This window comes from Chionomys nivalis, chromosome 3 (genome assembly GCF_950005125.1).
Source record: "Chionomys nivalis chromosome 3, mChiNiv1.1, whole genome shotgun sequence".
NCBI lineage: Eukaryota > Metazoa > Chordata > Mammalia > Rodentia > Cricetidae > Chionomys > Chionomys nivalis.
The window spans coordinates 4,907,564-4,925,419 of NC_080088.1; the positions used below are offsets into that span (position 1 = coordinate 4,907,564).

Genomic DNA, 17,856 nt, shown 5'->3' on the forward strand with positions numbered 1-17,856 from the left:
GAGATGCAAAGACAAAGAAAACTTTAAATGATTTACAGTGTGTTTAAAAATATATACAGGCTGAAAATTAAAGTTCTTAAAAGTAAAATAAGGAAGAAAGAGAGTAGTTGGGTGTGGTAGTACACACCTTTAATCCCAACACTTGGGAGGCAAGAGGGAAATTTACCTCTGTGACTTCAAGGTGTGGTAGCACACGCCTTTAATCCCAATGCCTGGAAGGCAGAGACAGAAGGATCTCTGAGAGTTCAAGGACAGTCTGGTCTACAGAGTTATTCCAGGACAAATATATACAGAGAATATAAAACAAAAGTAAAAGTAAACAAAATAGAGTTAAAATAAAGCTGCACAAAGATGGAAAATACACAGAGAATCTTGATACTGTATGCTATTATGCTCTCTTTGAATTGTTTTAATGCTGAGGAAGGAGCAACAGATGCTAAAAGATATTTGTTTATAAATGCTGCTGAACTAATCCAAGATAGATATTTTCAAAATACCTTGACTTCAGAATTTGGATCTAAGGATATGATACTTTGGAAAAGAGTTTCTTCTTTTGTTTTCACAGAGGATGAGACCCTGTCGATTTTTTCTATTCCAATATGGTATGATAGACCACGCCCTCCTGAAAGGTTGCTGTGAACACCTTCAGAAAATTACTTCACTCAACTGCCAACTGAGATGACCCTGGCACACAGGTTACTCCATGAAAGATCTGAATAACAGCGCCCCCATTCAGCAGGAAGCAGTTTGGAGAGAAAAAACTGCGCCCATGTTCCCATATATTGTTTATAAATGTTCTTTTACATTTAAAGGGGGAAATGATATAGATACGAATAATTTACATTGATATAAATTTTGCTTTGTTGATATAAATTTAAGGTCAATTTTGTTATATGTATATATATTTCTGATATTGATTAAGGTATTGTGATTGTGTAGCTCATTTAAAAATGTTATGTATATAAGTTGTTAATGAATAATTATCAATAATAGTCAAGTTTGTAGTCATGTTAGATTTTCTAGATGTGCATGCATATATTTCAGATAGGCATTCATCATATCTTTTAAAGGCTAGAGAATATGGTATTTTAAATGTTTTAATAACTTAGGGTTTTCATGACAATGAGACACTCTGCTCCTGGCAGCACCAATCTACTTCAAGCAGAAGATGGGCATCGAAGAGGCACCTTATGGAGTTTGATAGCCATTTGGGCAAGAAATTGCTCTTGCCTGGACTGTTGCATAAACTGGACACAGAGAACCCACAGAGAGAGGACTACTGAACTTGCCTAAAGGTGAGATGATCATTCGGGGTTCCTGATTCATGAAGGAGTCTGCGAGACATTCTGCAGGACACAGCAGATAGTGACTGAACTGACTTTGAAATTTCCTGCTTCATGGAAATGTGTGCTGGAAACTATGGGCCTTTAGGCCGAAGATGGATGCCCCAACGGTACAGAGAAACTTTGGGTGACTGTCAAGGCAGCGAGATGTCTCTGTCATTTCTAGAGTTTAGAAGTTGCTTATTTCTTGTTTGCTTAGGTAATATTATATCCTTCTGGAGTCTTTGGTAGAGTTGAAGAATAGATAGTTATAGTTTTCTTTAGTTATGATAAAGATAAAATAGATGTAAATATTGTAACTGTAATTCTTACTTGATAACTGTTTTGCTATATGTAATTTTGCTATGTTAGAGCCTTTCCTTTTTGTTTAAACAGAAAAAGGGGAAATGATGGAGGAAGGTCATTGGCTAATAAAGAAACTGCCTTGGCCCACCTGATAGGGCAGAATTTAGATAGGTGGAGTAAACAGAATAGAATGCTGGGAGGAAGAGGAAGTGAGCTCAGATGCAGGGCAGCTCCTCTGAGAGACAGACGCCATGCTCTCTTCTCCAGAGCAGACACGATGAAGCTCTGACCCAGGATGGACGTAGGCTAGAATCTTCCCGGTAAGCGCACCTTGGGGTGCTACATACATGAACAGAAATGGGCCAAGCAGTGTATAAAAGAATAGATTTTGTGTGTCTTTATTTTGGGGCATAAGCTAGCCAGGCAACCATGAGCCGGGCTGTGGGAAGAGGCCCGCAGCTCCCCACTACAATGCCATTCTGTGTTTGCAAAGCTGAGGTGTCCTAAACTCTACTTTCTCTTTGGCAAGGAGGGACAGATGATTATTTCATTGCCTGAGAGCTGTCTGCTCACCACGGACACCGTGATTCGAAGCTCCGTAGGCCCCTACATCAAGAAGTAAGTGACCACTTGCACAGCTGGTCTGATTCGAAGCTCCGTAGGGCCCTATATCAAGAAGTTAGTGACCCTTGCACACCTGGTGCCAGTGTGAACAGTTCCTTGAGAGTTTCTGCCATTGGCAGATGTGCCATTACTGACACGGCATGAGGACCCAGTTCTTGTCCAGCCTAGAAACACTTGGTGTGATTTGAAAGATTTATTCTCTTCTAGGTTTGCTCTCAGTTCACTGGGAACTGTGTTTCTAAGGTCTTCAGTAGGCTGCCTGGGGTGTGGGTGTGAACCCTGTCCTTATTTACTAAGAAGTGAACATGAAATGGAATGGTGTACATGATGCATCTTACAGATGCTTCTTCCCTGTCTTGGTTGACCCTATTGTACCTGCTTGACTTCTTCAGCTGTGAACGGATTTGGCCTTAGGGAAGAGTTGGCTTTAGTTAGGGATGAAGGAGAGCAGGCAGTGTGGGATTTGGCACTGGGGAGGAGTTGGCTTTAGTTAGGGATGAAGGAGAGCAGGCAGTGTGGGATTTGGCATTAGGGAGGAACTGGACTTAGGGATGAAGGAGAGGCAATGTAGGATTTGATGTTAGGAAGGAGTTGGCTTTAGTTAGGGGTGAAGGTGATCAGGCAGTGTAGGTTGAGATCCTTGTTCTGGGCACATGGTGATGAGCTTTGGTTTGGGGGCATCTTGAGCACAGAGTGAGAACCTCAGCAGAAGTGATTTCTACATTTTGAGGGTTCAACCAAAGATTGTGCTGTTATATAACCCAAGTCCCCACCCCCATTCTTTATGGGCCTGTGTAGAGGCAAGGGTGCTCTGAATCCTTATTTTCTGAATCACTCAGAGGTTGCAAAAGAAGTGGGTGACGTGGGAATCTGGACTTCAAAGGGGAATGATAGCATTGTGAAGCCTGTGTACGCCATAGTGGCTGATTTGTGAGTAATTATTCAGATGCAGCTACATAATTTGTATTAGAACCCATAAGTTTAGGACAGAAGCTCAAAGTGTCTAATGGGCGGACAGTTTCTGTCTGGTCGGCATTGCCCAGTAGAACTCCAGCGGTGGTGGAGATGCTTTGTTTTGCATTATCCAAGATGTGAATCACAAATGCCTGCTGAGTAACTGGAATGTGGCTTGTTTTATTAAATGACTCTTAAGCACTGCTTAACTATAAATAATTTAAATCAAATAGTTCCGTGAGCCAGTGTTCACTGGGTTGGATGCTGCATCTCTGGATCTTTCTACCCCTCACCCTCCCTGTAGTATATGTCTTTACAAGGTGAAACCCAGGAGCTTATAGAGAAAGTTTCAGCTGTATGGTGGTGGGGCATGCCTTTAATTCCAGCCCTTGGGAGGCAGAGGCAGGCGGATCTCTGTGAGTTTGAAGCCTGTAACTGGAAGGTTTTCATCCCACCTGGTCCTGCAGCCACTCCTAAAATAACCACTTAATATTAATTAATATTAATTACATACTGTTTGGTCTGTTAGCTCAGGCTTATTATTAACCAACTCTTACAACTTAAATTTACCCCTTTCTATTATTCTATACTTTTTACTACCAGGCTCATGGCTTGTTACCTCACATCTTGCTTGTCTAACAGCTGCTGTATCCCTCAACTCCACCTTCTTTCTTCCTGTATTCAGTTTGACTTTCCCACCTTGCTATATTTTGCCCTGCCATAGGCCAAAGCAGCTTCTTTATTAACCAATGGTAATAAAACATATTCACAACATACAGAGGGGCATCCCACATCATTGTCCAGCCTATAGAGTGAGTTCCAGGACAGCTAGAGCTACACAGAGAAACCCTGTCTCAGAAAAAAAGGAGGGATAGGGAGAAAGAAAGAAAAAAGCTCTCACCAGGAAAACCAGGCTGGAAAGAAGATTTCTTTCTTTCTTTCTTTCTTTCTTTCTTTCTTTCTTTCTTTCTTTCTTTCTTTCTTTCTCTTTCTTTCTTTCTTTATTTTTTGCAAAACGACTCTTACCTACTAACCACAGAAATGGCATTGGTGGGAAAGAGAACATAGACCGTGTTGGGTGTGCTGGAGAGAACATAGACCGTGTTGGGTGTGCTGGAGAGAACATAGACCGTGTTGGATGTGCTGGAGGGAACATAGACCATGTTGGGGGTGCTGGAGAGAACATAGACCGTGTTGGGTGTGCTGGAGAGAACATAGACCGTGTTGGGTGCTGGAGGGAACATAGACCGTGTTGGGTGTGCTGGAGAGAACATAGACCGTGTTGGATGTTGTGGAGGGAACATAGACCGTGTTGGGTGTGCTGGAGAGAACATAGACCGTGTTGGGTGCTCTAGAGAGAGAACATAGACCATGTTGGGTGTGCTGGAGAGAACATAGACCGTGTTGGGTGTGCTGGAGAGAACATAGACCGTGTTGGGTGTGCTGGAGAGAACATAGACCGTGTTGGGTGTGCTGGAGAGAACATAGACCGTGTTGGGTGTGCTGGAGAGAACATAGACCGTGTTGGATGTGGTGGAGGGAACATAGACCGTGTTGGGTGCTCTAGAGAGAGAACATAGACCGTGTTGGGTGTGCTGGAGAGAACATAGACCGTGTTGGGTGTGCTGGAGAGAACATAGACCGTGTTGGGTGCTGGAGAGAACATAGACCGTGTTGGGTGTGCTGGAGAGAACATAGACCGTGTTGGGTGTGCTGGAGAGAACATAGACCGTGTTGGGTGTGCTGGAGGGAACATAGACCGTGTTGGGTGTGCTGGACAGGCACAGCCACAGGAAAGATGCCTCTGTCTTGGGTAGAGCGTCGACAACTTGAGCACATTCCCTCTGAAGCAAACCAAACTGTTTGGCTGAGGCTACACTTTAATTCCTTCGATTTGTCTTCATTTTACAAGGTGGAAGCCTCCTCCATCTCCTCTGCTGGCCCTGTGCACATTTTTAGTCTCAGAGAAGCACGCAGGTGATCAGTCCCTCTGGAAGTCTTACCTGGACATTTTACCCGCTTCGTACACCTGCCCGGTCTGCTGGGAGCCGGAAGTGGTAGATCTTCTGCCCAAACCTTTAAGGACAAAGGCGGAGGAACAGAGAGCCCACGTGCAGGACTTGTTTGCTTCCTCCAGAGCCTTCTTCGCCTCCCTGCAGCCTCTGTTTGTGGAGTCTGTGGACAGCGTTTTCAGCTACAGTGCCTTCCTGTGGGCCTGGTGCACTGTGAACACCAGAGCTGTGTACCTGCGGTCCGCGAGGCAGGACTGCCTTTCTGTGGAGCCAGACACGTGCGCGCTCGCTCCCTACCTGGATCTGCTCAACCACAGCCCGCATGTCCAGGTGAGAAGCTGGCATGGACACGTGTCCTGTTGTTTTGGAATTTCAACATGTGGAGTCGAGAATGAAGTAGTGAAGGTGTAAGCTGCTTCAGGTAACCGTGTTGGACCAATCTTTCTGCAGCCACATTTTGTTCCCGGCCCTGATGCAATTCTAGCAAGCATCTCTGGGTTTGTACTGTACTGCTCTCCAGGCCTGCAGGGCCCTGTGCTGAGCCCCTGGGCCTTTCAGCCCAGACTGTCTTTCCTTCCCAGCCTTCAGGACCGGAGTGCTGTCTAGCTTTCCTTCCTGCCCTTCAGGACCGGGGTGCTGTCTAGCTTTCCTTCCTGCCCTACCCCTTTTACACTTGGTGGTGTAGCTGTCTGCCCGTGTGTCTTTGTTCTGACTGGGGATTGTCTGTGCCTCCTCGATGGACTCCTCGAAGGACGGCCTTCTGTTGTTCCTCTTTGAAGCCTCAGTGGCCTGGACAAGGCTTGATTATGGAGCAGATGAGAACCTGTGTGAACAGGAGTCTGCGGGCCATGAAAGAACTCCTAGTGATAGCCACGATGCCCTCTCCCTCAGCCCTTTCCTCACTGGACACACTGGAGTGTTTGCATGGCATGCTGGGAGAAAGGCTAGCAGAGGAAGGCCAGGTTTGGAGGGCCGAGAGGAAGTGCTCCGTCAGCTCTCCTGAAACCTATTTAGGGTTTGGGATCTGCACCTTTGCTGTTTCCTAGGAAGAGATCAGTGTCACCTTGTCATTTCACACAGCAGTGTCCTGCTTGTCTTCTTGGCCCTAGGAGGCATTTCCCACAGTCTCCAGCACGCGAGTCCAGTGTTAGGTGAAAGGCCATAGGATGCTGGACATAGGGGCTCAGTCCCCAGCCGCTTCGCTTTGATCTTATTGGCGTGTTTGTGGGCGTTTGCACTTCAGTGATTTTTCTAGACGATCATGGGAGGACATGACCACAGCTGGATGTACAAAAGACCTTTGTAGGCTCACGGACTATAAGCAAATGAAATTGTGGCCAAGTCCAGCCTCACAGCTTTTGACAACCGATGGGTCTTAGCATCACCACATTGTCTTCCACTCCTGACAGAGTCAGAGGCCATGTGTTTGGCCGTTTTCAGAGCCCTCACCAGCAGGTAAAGGTGAGGGGAGGAAACAGGCCCAAGTGCAGCTCTACCGTTTGTGGCCGACTGTCACCAAGCGTTTCAAACTGCATCGTACTACAGTTAATACGGTAACTTGGTGAGCCTTTGAGATTTAGGCTAAAATGAGAAATCTTATGTCTTTCCCCTGTAGGTAAAAGCAGCATTCAACGAGAAAACCGGCTGCTATGAGATCAGAACGGCCTCACGCTGTCGGAAGCATGAGGAAGTGTTCATCTGCTATGGCCCTCATGATAACCAGCGGCTGCTCCTGGAGTACGGCTTTGTGTCCGCCTGCAATCCTCACGCCTGTGTTCCTGTCCCCGGAGGTTGGTGTCAGTGCCGTTCTCCCTGAGGTAGTGTCGTGTCCTGTTGTAATAGGAGGCCAGAAGGGCATCCTTCACTTATGGCTTCAGGGAGCGCTAGCCTTGCCTCTGCTGATTGGATGTCTGTGTTGCAGTAAAGGTAGCAAAACTGATTGGTTCTGAGACTGCGATGAACTGAGAAGGTGGAGTGGGAGGAGAGCTGCTTAGGAAGTGATTGACAGTCACAGCTGGGCGGATGCAGATCTCTGTACTGAGCAGAAACTTAGTAAGCCCACGTGGGCGAGTGGCCGGAGCATCCCAGCATATAGTGGAGGTGTTTATGTGTAGGCTCCGATGGATGTAGACCCTCTCAGAGATGCTGTCCACCCTCTAGGCAGAACGACCATTATGCTTCTTAGATTAGACATAGAAGAGCCTGAACTGGGCAGGGGGATGGTCAGTGGGTAAAGGGGCTTGCCACAAAGCCTGATAGTGTGAGTTCAATTCTAGGACCTGCAGGGAGGAAAGGAGGAGAGAACCGATTGTTGCAAATTGTCCTTAGGCCTTCACACACGTGTGTGGTGCACACTCAACACATAAAATAAATACGTGTAATAATTTTTTAAAAGGAAAATGCGAGCAGGGCCTTGTACAGTGAGTCAGAGAGCCAGCTCTGAGATGGCCTCATTCGAGGTCTCGCGGTTGCCGTACGATGGCTCTAACTGCAGACAGTTGCTGGGGAAACCACTGAACAGCAGCTACACTGATTAGAAGTGGCCTGAGGATCAGCTCAGAGGAAGGACAGTTGCCTGGCATCTGCAAATCCCCCACTGAAGGAAAGGGAAGGCTCGCTTTTGTCAGAATTACACCCAAAGCCCCGTTTTGCTTTTGATTTGTTTTTGTTTTATAAAATGCAGAACTGAACCTATCATCACCTCCAAACAGACATCTTTTGTTTGCTCTCTCCTTCAAAAACGTTTGTCGGTCTTCAGCCGCTGATCGTGGACTGCTGCAGACAGAGTTGCCATCCGTCCTCCCTGTGTTCCTGTGCAGCCTCTTCCTGGCTCTGTCTCCCAGCAGGGGCTCTGGCGTCTCTGTCTTCGCTTGTTCTACTGTGTATATGCTTAGTGGTGGCGGTGTGTGTGTGTGCACGTGTGTGCGTGCATGTATGTGTGTGTGTACGTGTGTGCGTGTGTGTATGCGTATGTGTCTGTGTGTGCATGTGTGTGCGTGCATGTATGTGTGTGTACGTGTGTGCACGTGTGTATGCGCGTGTGTCTGTGTCTGTGTGTGTGCATGTGTGTGTGTGTGAACCTCGCTTCTCCGCATTCTGTCCTCAGCCTTGGAAACCTTACATCTTTTCAGGGACCCCGACCTTGGGAGTTGCCCTGAGGAGGACACTGGTGTGGGTCAGGAAGCACTCTTGGTTATGCGGGGTGGTCATGGGAGGGAAGTCAGCTGGAGGGCATGCACTGAGTTCTGTCCTTCTCTGACATCATCTCTCTCTGACCTAGAGACGCTGGTTAAGTACCTCCCAGCAGCCGACAAACAGGTTCACAGGAAGATGTCCATTCTGAAGGAGCATGGCTTTACAGAGTGAGTGCTTTTGGAATTTCTATGCAAACAGAGGGTTCTGGTCCTGATCTCTGTAGCTGGGATACCTCCTGCCTCTGTATTAGGTGACAGCTGGGTATTTATTAGGTCTTACCCTGTGCTAAAGTTGTGCTCGGTGTTGTGGACACTCACGGAGTGGACTGTGAGAGTCAAGCTTGAAACAGTCCTGTCCATGTCGTGAGGTGGGTCGTGTTCAGGTGGGGTGACCCTGGGTTATTGTCACAAGCCAGGCTGACCCCTAGCAGAACCCATCCACTGGCATCAGGGACAGTGAGAGACAGACTCCAAACTCACCCTCTGACATCTTTTCTGTATAAATCAGGGTTTTCCATGGCTTGCAACTGTGTGAGGCTGCTGGCTGGGGTAACTGCGTGTTTGCTCTCCGGGATGACCCGAGGCTTCACTGTAAACTGTGTGGTGTGCTTACCAGGCCTCTTGCTGTGGTCTCCTAAACCAAGTTCAATGTCTTACAGAAATTGATTGGAAAATGGCTTTTCACCCTGTCTTAGGGTTACTATTGCTGTGATAAAACACCATGATCAAAAGCAGGCTGGAGAGGAAAGGGTTTATTTGGCTTACAGTTCTGCATCATAGTCTGTCACTGAAGGAAGTCAGGACAGGAATTCAAACAGGGCTGGAACCTGCAGGGGCTGATGCAGGAGTCATGGAGGGAGCTGCTTGCTGGCTTGTTCTCAGTAGCTTGCTCAGCCTGCTTTCTTACAGAACCCAGGACCATCAGCCCAGATGGCAGGCACCACCCACCATGGACTGGGTCCTTCCCTGACAATCACTAACTAAGAGCCTTATAGGCCTACCTATAGCTTGATCTTACTGAGAGATTTTTCTTAATCCCTCTTGTCCAGTGACCCTAGCTTGTGTCAAGTTGGCAAAACCATCCAGCACAATCCAGAAGAGTCAGAACACAAGTTCCATTGTGTGGAATGAACCACAGACTGTCCTGTACCCCAGCTCTATTCACAGAGTCCACAGACTCAGTATCTCACACTCCTTTGACCTTCGTGGAGGTGACCTAACATCTGTGCCTGGTTAAAGTCACTGCCAGGGTCCTTAGGTGTTTGCCATGGTGCCATTTCTGAATGCTAGATTTGCTGATGCCGGTCTTCTCTTGTAGGAATTTGACATTCGGATGGGATGGACCGTCCTGGAGGCTGCTCACAGCTCTTAAGTTGCTGTGTCTGGAAGCTGAGAAATTGTAAGTTTCACCTGCATTGCTTTTCTTTGTTTCTTGAGACAGGGTTTCTCTGTGTAGCCCTGGCTGGCCCAGAACTCACTGTAGACCAGGGTGGGCTTGAACTCAGAGATCTGCCTGCTCTGTCTCCTGAGTGCTGGGACTGAAGGTGTGCGCCTCCACCACCCGGATCCTGCATTGCTTTTCCTCGGTGCCTGCTTCTTGGTAAACATTAAAGGCGTTTGTCTGGGGAGTTTGCAGTGGAGGGCAGAAGAGCAGCCTTTAGGAGTACACCACACTCTGGTCAGCTGTTCCCAGGTGTCCCCTGGTGACCCGGTGCCGACAGTCTGAGTAAGTGCCTGTGTGCTGTCAGCATGGGCATGCCAGAGGCACGTCTCTGATTAGGTGGGTTTTCCCTGCAGCAAGCAAGTACCTAACTGTGCCCTGTCTGGTCCTGTGTTTCCCTAACCCCCAGTTCTATCCCGGGGTTGATCTAGAAGCCTTGCTGAAGGGCTTTTCCATGAGAGGAGGCAGGTAGAGAAGCCCCAGTGTAGACATGCACCCTGGTTAGGCTCCTTAATATCCCTAAGGAACTACCAGTGGCTTCTCAGAGCTGCCTGTCCACCCTCATGGCTGTGCTCTGGTCATCACTGGAACTCCTCCAGGCCCAGGACCGATTTGACAGCAGCTGCCTTACTGCTGCCCAGTATGTTAGGCAAGTGTCCAGCAGTGAGTAGGAACAGCCCCGGCACAGCTCTGTCGTTCTTCCGGCACGTCTTACTCTTTCCTATGGGGACTTAGAAGTAAGTTTCTTTCTGGTCTTAATCCCAGAATTGTAGTTGAGTCATGTTCCGGGCTGACTGGCACCATAGCAGTTTTACTTACATGGGAATTAAATTTTTTAAAAAATAATTGCATATAGAAATATTGAAAAAATTAAGAAAAAGTTAGTTGTAGATAAAGAAAAATAGAAAAATATGTATGCACAATTGTCTCTTATTGTGTTTTACTGTATGTAGGCAAGTGTGTCATAGAACGTGAAAAAATCTCACAGTTGGTTTCAGCCGTGTGGACTGTAGGTGGCACTTGCCGCAGTCAGTGCTCTGCTGCTGTGGAGACACCACGACCACAGCAACTTTGTAAAAGGAAGCATTTACCTGGGGCTGGAATGCAGTGTTAGAGGCTGTGGTGGTTTGAGTATGAATGGCCCCATGGACTCATTTGTTTGAACAGTTGGCCCACAGGGAGTGGCACTATTAGGAGGTGTGGCCTCGTTGTAGGAAGTGCACTGTGGGGCAGGCTTTGAGGTCTCATATGCACAAGCACACAGTCTCCTTCTGCTGCCTGCAGATCAAGATATAGAACTCCTAGCTCCTTCTCCAGCACCATGTCTGTCTGTGTGCTGCCCTATTTCCCACCATGACGATGATGATGACATCTGAAACTGGAAGCTTCCCCAGTTTAAATGTTTTCATTTATCAGAGATGCTGTGGTCATGGTGTCTCTTCACAGCAAGAGAAACCCTGACTAAATCAGAAGTTTAGTCTATCTTCATCATGGTGGGGAGGATGGTGGTATGCAGGCAGATAAGGTGCCAGAGAGGGAGCCGAGAGATCCACATCTAGACCTGCAGGCAGCAGGAAGAGAGGGCTGGCTTGGACTTTTCAAACTTCAAAGCCCACCCCTACTGACATAATTCCTACATCAACAAGACCACACCTCCTGATAGTGCCATTCTCTGTGAGCTTGTGGGGGCCAATTACATTTAAATTACCATACTGTGGCTTCCGTTCAGGAACTGCAGCAGTATCACAGGTTTAGGGGCGAGCCTCCTGTGCTCAGAGGAACAGGGGCATGGCTGTCTCCCGTAGCTGGGGGACCTGCCGAACCGATCTTGTTGGACATTCTGATTCTAGTACATCCTGGAAAAAGGTACTTCTTGGCCAAGTGATCTCAGATGCAAACGAGAAGACAAGCTTGGGTGTGGCTCAGAAAATATGCTCTGACTTCATCGAGGAGACCCGTGCTATGCTGCGCAAGGTGCGTCCCTGATGCTGCTGGGCCCAGTTCCAGCCCCGACAGTCGTGAGACTCTCCCAACAGTAAATGTTTGGTCACCTTTATATCTGACGGTGTTAACAGAGTTACACCTAAAGTTATATATACAGTGCCAGGGAGACCGCCCAACAGACACTTGCTGTGCTAGTGCAAGGGCCAGAGTTCAGATCCCAGCACACATGTAGAAGTCGGGTGTGGCAGCTGGCATGCCTGTAACTCAGCCAGCCTCATCCAGAGCGCTAATGATCAAGTGAGAGACTGCGGATCACACTACAGGTGGACAGCAGTAGGAGCTGGCACTCAGCCTCTGGCCAAACCATGTGTGGGCACAGGCCAGTCTGGAAGGTTTATGTGTAGTGTGTGATGTACGGGCCAGTCTGAAAGGTTTACATACCATGTTTGATGCATGGGCCAGTCTGGAAGGTTTACATGCCGTGTGTGATTCACAGGCCAGTCTGGAAGGTTTACATGCAGTGTGTGATACAAGGGCCGGTCTGGTTTATATGCACGGGCCAGTCTGGAAGGTTTACATGCAGTGTGTGATGCCTGATGGTGCTTTGGTGTATGCTCACCGTGTGGAATTGTCTAGTCAAACTGCTGAACAGCATTTTCCAGACTACAGCTCTTGGAATCTGTTTCTTGACATGCAGTACGCGTCTTGTGCCTAACTGAGGTCACGTGTTGTACAGGGAACTCTGCGGTCTGTTCCTTTTGTCTAGGTAAACTCTGTGTTTCTTGACTGATGTCACCAGTCTCACTGCCATTTATGTGGTGGTCACTGTTCTTTACAGACGTAAGAACCTGAAGACCCTGGCCTTGTGCCTACTTACTTCATTACCCAGTGTCCTCCAGCTCTTTCTTGTTGTCACAAATAAGGGCTCCTCTTCTCCCCCTCCCCTTTTTTGTGATATTGGGGATGGGACCCAGGTCCTCACACCTACTAGACACACCGTCTAAACCCGAGCCCTGTCACTGCCCTCATTCCCATTTAAGACTATACCTCTGTGAAGTATAGCGACATTTTCTTTATCCATTCATCATTGGGCACTTAGGTCGAGTCTTAAATTTTGTCTCATGTTTTATCATTGCCTGATTTCTTAGTGATAGTGTTTCAAATATCCTTTTTTAACTTCATAATTTTTTTGTTTTAATGAGAAATCAGTTTATAAGAAATGTGACTGTATTAAAATTCAGAAGTTTGTGCATTTTGAAGATTTTATGCTAAATGAGAAGAAAAGCACAAAAGGACAAGGCCTGTCCACTTACAGGGTTCCCAGGCCAGGGAACCCAGGGCTCTGGGGAGGGAGCTGGCTTCCTCAAGTGATCTAGGCGACTTAAGGCCACTGACTGTCTGCCTCAAAGCAGTTAAAACCGTAAACTTTATAATGCATTTCTAGTATATTAAAAAGTTAAACATTACTTTCAGGTCTCTGACATGAAGGAAGGAAACGTGCTGCTGGTAAATCAACTCGCTTTGGTGGAAGCCCTGTGGGCGGAGGAGCTGAGGATCCTCCAGGCCTCAGCTGAGATTGTGAGCAGTTTATGATCTCCTTCCCGACGTCACGGGGAGCCTGTGATCCCTCCTGTGGAGGGTGTACTTTCCTCGTTTTTGCTGAGGTTGGAATAAATAGACTTATATGACACCCTTTGCAGTCTTCGGATGGTTTCTAGTAAACATTTAATGTTTCTCCCTCTGCTTTTCTTATACGTAGAGAACTTTCAGGAGCTCTCATGGGATGGAATGGCAGCTGCTCCCGGCCCTGGGAAGTATGTCTGTCCTGAGCAGAGGAGGGTTCTAGGTGCTGGGTAACTGAGGACAGACATGTGGCTATCTGTGTCAACACTTGTCATCCCTTCCCTGCCTGCGTCAGTGGGGAAGGAACAGCATGGAAGTGATGAACTGAGGAGTGGGAGGCTGGACAGGCAGGCAGCCCGCTGTGGTCTGTCTCCTGAAGTCGGCTCTCTGTGGTCTGTCTCCTGAAGTCGGCTCTCTGTGGTCTGTCTCCTGGCGTCTTCCATTTCAGTCCACTCTGGCAGTTACTGGTCCAGAAGTGACACTCTAAGACCCAGGTAGGGTCTTGGCTTAAGGACAAGTTGGGGCCAGGCAGCTCTGGTGGCGTTGTGTCAGAGGGTTAGCAGTGTTGGATCACAACTGTATCACTTAGGCCTTCTCCATGTACACCCACTGAAGGAAGTGTCAAGGTGTCTTCTTGATGGGAGGCAGGGTGTGTGTGTGAGGTGGGTGGGGAGGCTTGGGGTCTTCCTGAGGACAGCGTGCTGGTAACCTCTTGCAAGCTGCTGGCAGGGAAGGACTGTGAATCACACAGGGCTTTCTGCTTTTTTCTGGCACTTTCCTGGGCAGCCTTTCCTTGTGGGGACACAGGCTCTGTTATTTCATGCTTCTAAAGCAGGGTCAGGACAGGGGAGGAGAAATGGCAGGACCAATAGGGGAGGAGGGAGGATGTGGGACCTATAAAATGCCCAAGCCAGCATCCATTTATCAAGCTTCTAGCCTCAGCCCTCCTCCCCCAGATAAAACGGTTACTTTGTTCCACAGCTTGCTCTCCTGTCTTTCCTGGTTGCTCAGTTCTGTGTTCATGCCACAGTGAACTTTGCAGTCCCCCAGGCAACTGCTGACATCCCTGTCACAGATGCAGTTCAGTCCAGGACAACTGAAGGCGCTATGACATTTTATCCTTCTGTTCTCTGAGTTCTGTCTTTTCTCTCCTAAGAACCAGGGTGCAGAAATTCTGAGCAGTCTGTGACCTTGGAGGACCCTCCAAAGTGGGATTAAGACTAACAGGTCTGGGGTCTCTCAGGCAGCTGTTGCTGTGGCCCAGAGTTCTCGTTCCCTGTGATGTCCCTTCTTCCCCAGTGCTCTAGTTCTCTTCTTTCTGTGGAGCCCTGCATGGTGAGTGCACAGTGCAGGGGAGTTCCAGCGAGCATTCTCAGCTACGGTCTGAACATCTTTCCTTGTGCTCATACATAGAAGTCTGCATACACTTGTTCATGCTGGCTTTTTAAAAATGCATTTGTGTGCCCCCCACTTTCTCTGTGTGTGTGTGAGTCCTGAACCCCCTTGGTATGCTTATAGAGGTCAGAGGACAACTTGTGGGAATTGAGTCTCTCCTTCTACCATGTGGATCCTAGAGACTGAACTCGGGACAAGTTTCATGGCAAGCATCCTCTCCCACTAAGCCATCATACCAACCCAACTCCTTCTGTCCTTTTAAAAATGTCTGTGCTTATGGTGTGTGCTTGGCATGTTGTGTGAATATACTTGTGTGTGTGGTGTGTGCATGGCATGTTGTGAAGGTGCAAGTCAATGTCTGAATATACTTGTGCATGTGGTATGTGTGTAGCATGTTGTGTGAGTATACTTGTGCGTGTGGTGTGTGCACGGCATGTTGTGTGAGTATACTTGTGCATGTGGTGTGTGCATGGCATGTTGTCTAAATATACTTGTACATGTGGTATGTGTGTAGCATGTTGTGTGAGTGTACTTGTGCTTATGGTATATGTGTGGCATGCTGTGTTGGTGGAGACTGCTTGTTTGTTTCCCAGCTGCCCAGACACGAATAATCATACAGAAACTATATTAATTATTGTTATGGGGCGGCCACTTGTTTGTTTCCTGGCTGCTCAGCTGCTCAGCCCTGAAATAATCACACAGAAACCATATTATTTGCAATACTGTTTGGCCAATAGCTTAAGCATATTTCTGGCTAACTCTTATATACTAAACTAACCCATCTCCATTAATCGGTGTATCGCCACAAAGCTCTGGCTTACCAGGTAAAGTTCCAGTGTCTGTCTCTGGTGGGGCTACATGGTTTCTCCCTGACTCTGCCCTTCTTTTCCCCAACATTCAGTTTAGTTTTCTGTTGGGGACTGTGGACCCCTAGACCCTGAATTTCCTGTAAACAACTTGTTATGTTTGCAGCTGCTCCAAGCATGAGACAGGAGAGTGGTTTCTGGTAGGCTTTCAGCTGAGAGTTAGGGCATGGCCATTAGTCAAGGAGGCCCTATATAAGGTGCCCTGGAACAGAATAAAGGGGGCGTTGTTGATTCAAATTGGCATTCTCGGCATTCTTGTTTCAAGGATGACCTGTCTCTGTGTGTGTCTGTGAGTGTTTCAATCTCCAGCCCCTTGCCTGGCTCGCAGACTGTCCCGCAGTGCAGGCTACAGGCGTAGTACTGTGGTACACGCAGTCCAGGTGCTACAGGATCATAGTACACGTAGTAGTGTGGGTAGTACAGTTTCCCACCTACCTCTATTCCCTGTGCAGGCCCAAGACAGTTTCTGTACTAATCAATGCTAATCACAGCATACAAAGGGGAATCCCACATCACCTCCCCTTTTCTGTTTAAATAAAAAGGAAGGTTTTAATTTTAACATAGTAAAATTACATATAACAAAACAGGTATTAAGAGAATTACAGTTATAATATAGGAAAACTATCATAACTAAGGAAAACTATATAAATTCTTCAACTCCATCAAAGACTCCAGAAGGAGATAATATTACCTAAATAAACAGGAAGTGCATTGTAAGCAACATCCAAAACTCTAGAAATGATAGAGACATCTTGCTGCCTGGACAGTCACCCAAAGTTCTTCTGTACTATTGGGGCATCCATCTTCAGCCTACAGGCCCATAGTATCCAGCAGACTTTTCCATGAAGCAGGGAATTTTAAAGACAGTTCCACCTATATTGGCAGTTTGTCAGTCACTTTCTTTTGCATCCTGCAGAATGTCTAGCAGACTCCTTCATGAAGCAGGAACCCTGAAGGATGGTCTCACCTTTAGGCAAGTTCAGCAGTCATTTCTCTGAAGGTCCTGCTTGTTCAGTTCACACAGCATACCATCAAGCAGTCCAGGCAAGAGCAGTTTCTTGCCCAAATGGCTAACAAACTCCATGAGGATCCTCAATTGGTGCAGGAGCAGATGTGTCTCACTGTCATGAAAAGTCCTATCTTCTTAAAACATTTAAATGCCATATTATGTAGGTCTTTGAAAGGTTTGAAGAACAGCTATCTAATTGAAATATATCTCTATATATCTAGAAAACCTAACATGAATACAAGTTTGACTATTATAGATGATTATCTATTAACCTATATTTCTTAATTATACATTACATTTTAAAATGAGCTGCACACACAATACCTTAATCAAGATCAGAAATACATATACACAGGATAACAAAGTTGACCTTAATTTTGTATCAATAAAGCAAGATCCACACCAATGCAAAGTACCCATCTTATACCGTATCCTCCTTTAAGTGTAAAGAAACACTTACAAACAATATTTGGGAATTTGGACATAGTTCTCTCCAAAGTGCTTCCTGCTTTTTGTTGGGCAAAGTAATTTTTTGAGGGGTGTTCATGGTGACCTTTTAGGGGCTCTTGGCCCATCAAACCATATTAGTCTAGAGCAATTCTCAGGTTTTCATCCTCTGGAAACAAAAATGAACCTCTTTTCCAAAGCAACATAGACTCAAACTTTGAAGTCAAGAAACTTTTAAAACATATGTTGGCTTAGCTTAGCAGTCCCCAGAATCTGTAGTCAAAAAATGCAAAGAAAACAATAATATACACAATCCAGACTCTCTTTGTATATTCCATCTTTATGTGGCTTTTCTTACTTTACTTTTTAATATTTATTATCGTTACTTATTTACTCTATGACTGTCTGTACTCTGTCTCTTTAAAGACTTTATTTTTATAAAACCATTTACTTCTTTTTATAACTCTCTATAATCTTTTCTCTCTCACAAGCCTATGTACATTTTTTTTAAAGCATACTGTTTTTTGTTTAGAGTTCTTTTAAGTCTGAATCTGTTCTATTGTGCATCTGTAATTCTTTATTGTCCAGGAGCATTAGCTAAAAATGCTAATAAGCCCATCTTATGAACTATAGCTGCGCCATTGCTAGGGGAAATATAGCACTTCCTGCTTGCTCCACCCAGTCCAACATGGCGGAAGACTGTTCACTGCCTCTGAGAC

At 46.6% G+C, this 17,856-nt stretch overlaps 1 protein-coding gene across 3 annotated transcripts in view; it reads left to right on the forward strand.

Annotated features, from left to right (window-relative positions):
* Nucleotides 1-13,473, forward strand: part of Setd4 (SET domain containing 4) — a 30,232-nt gene extending 16,759 nt beyond the window's left edge. For all 3 annotated transcript variants that reach the window (XM_057764775.1, XM_057764774.1, XM_057764773.1), the window contains exons 5-11: nt 2,158-2,246; nt 5,119-5,548; nt 6,834-7,008; nt 8,499-8,580; nt 9,731-9,811; nt 11,704-11,827; nt 13,271-13,473. In XM_057764775.1, the coding sequence (XP_057620758.1) occupies nt 2,158-2,246; nt 5,119-5,548; nt 6,834-7,008; nt 8,499-8,580; nt 9,731-9,811; nt 11,704-11,827; nt 13,271-13,390 (1,101 nt within the window). In that variant the 3' untranslated portion in view covers nt 13,391-13,473. The remainder of the gene's footprint in view (nt 1-2,157; nt 2,247-5,118; nt 5,549-6,833; nt 7,009-8,498; nt 8,581-9,730; nt 9,812-11,703; nt 11,828-13,270) is intronic.
* Nucleotides 13,474-17,856: the final 4,383 nt, after the last annotated feature.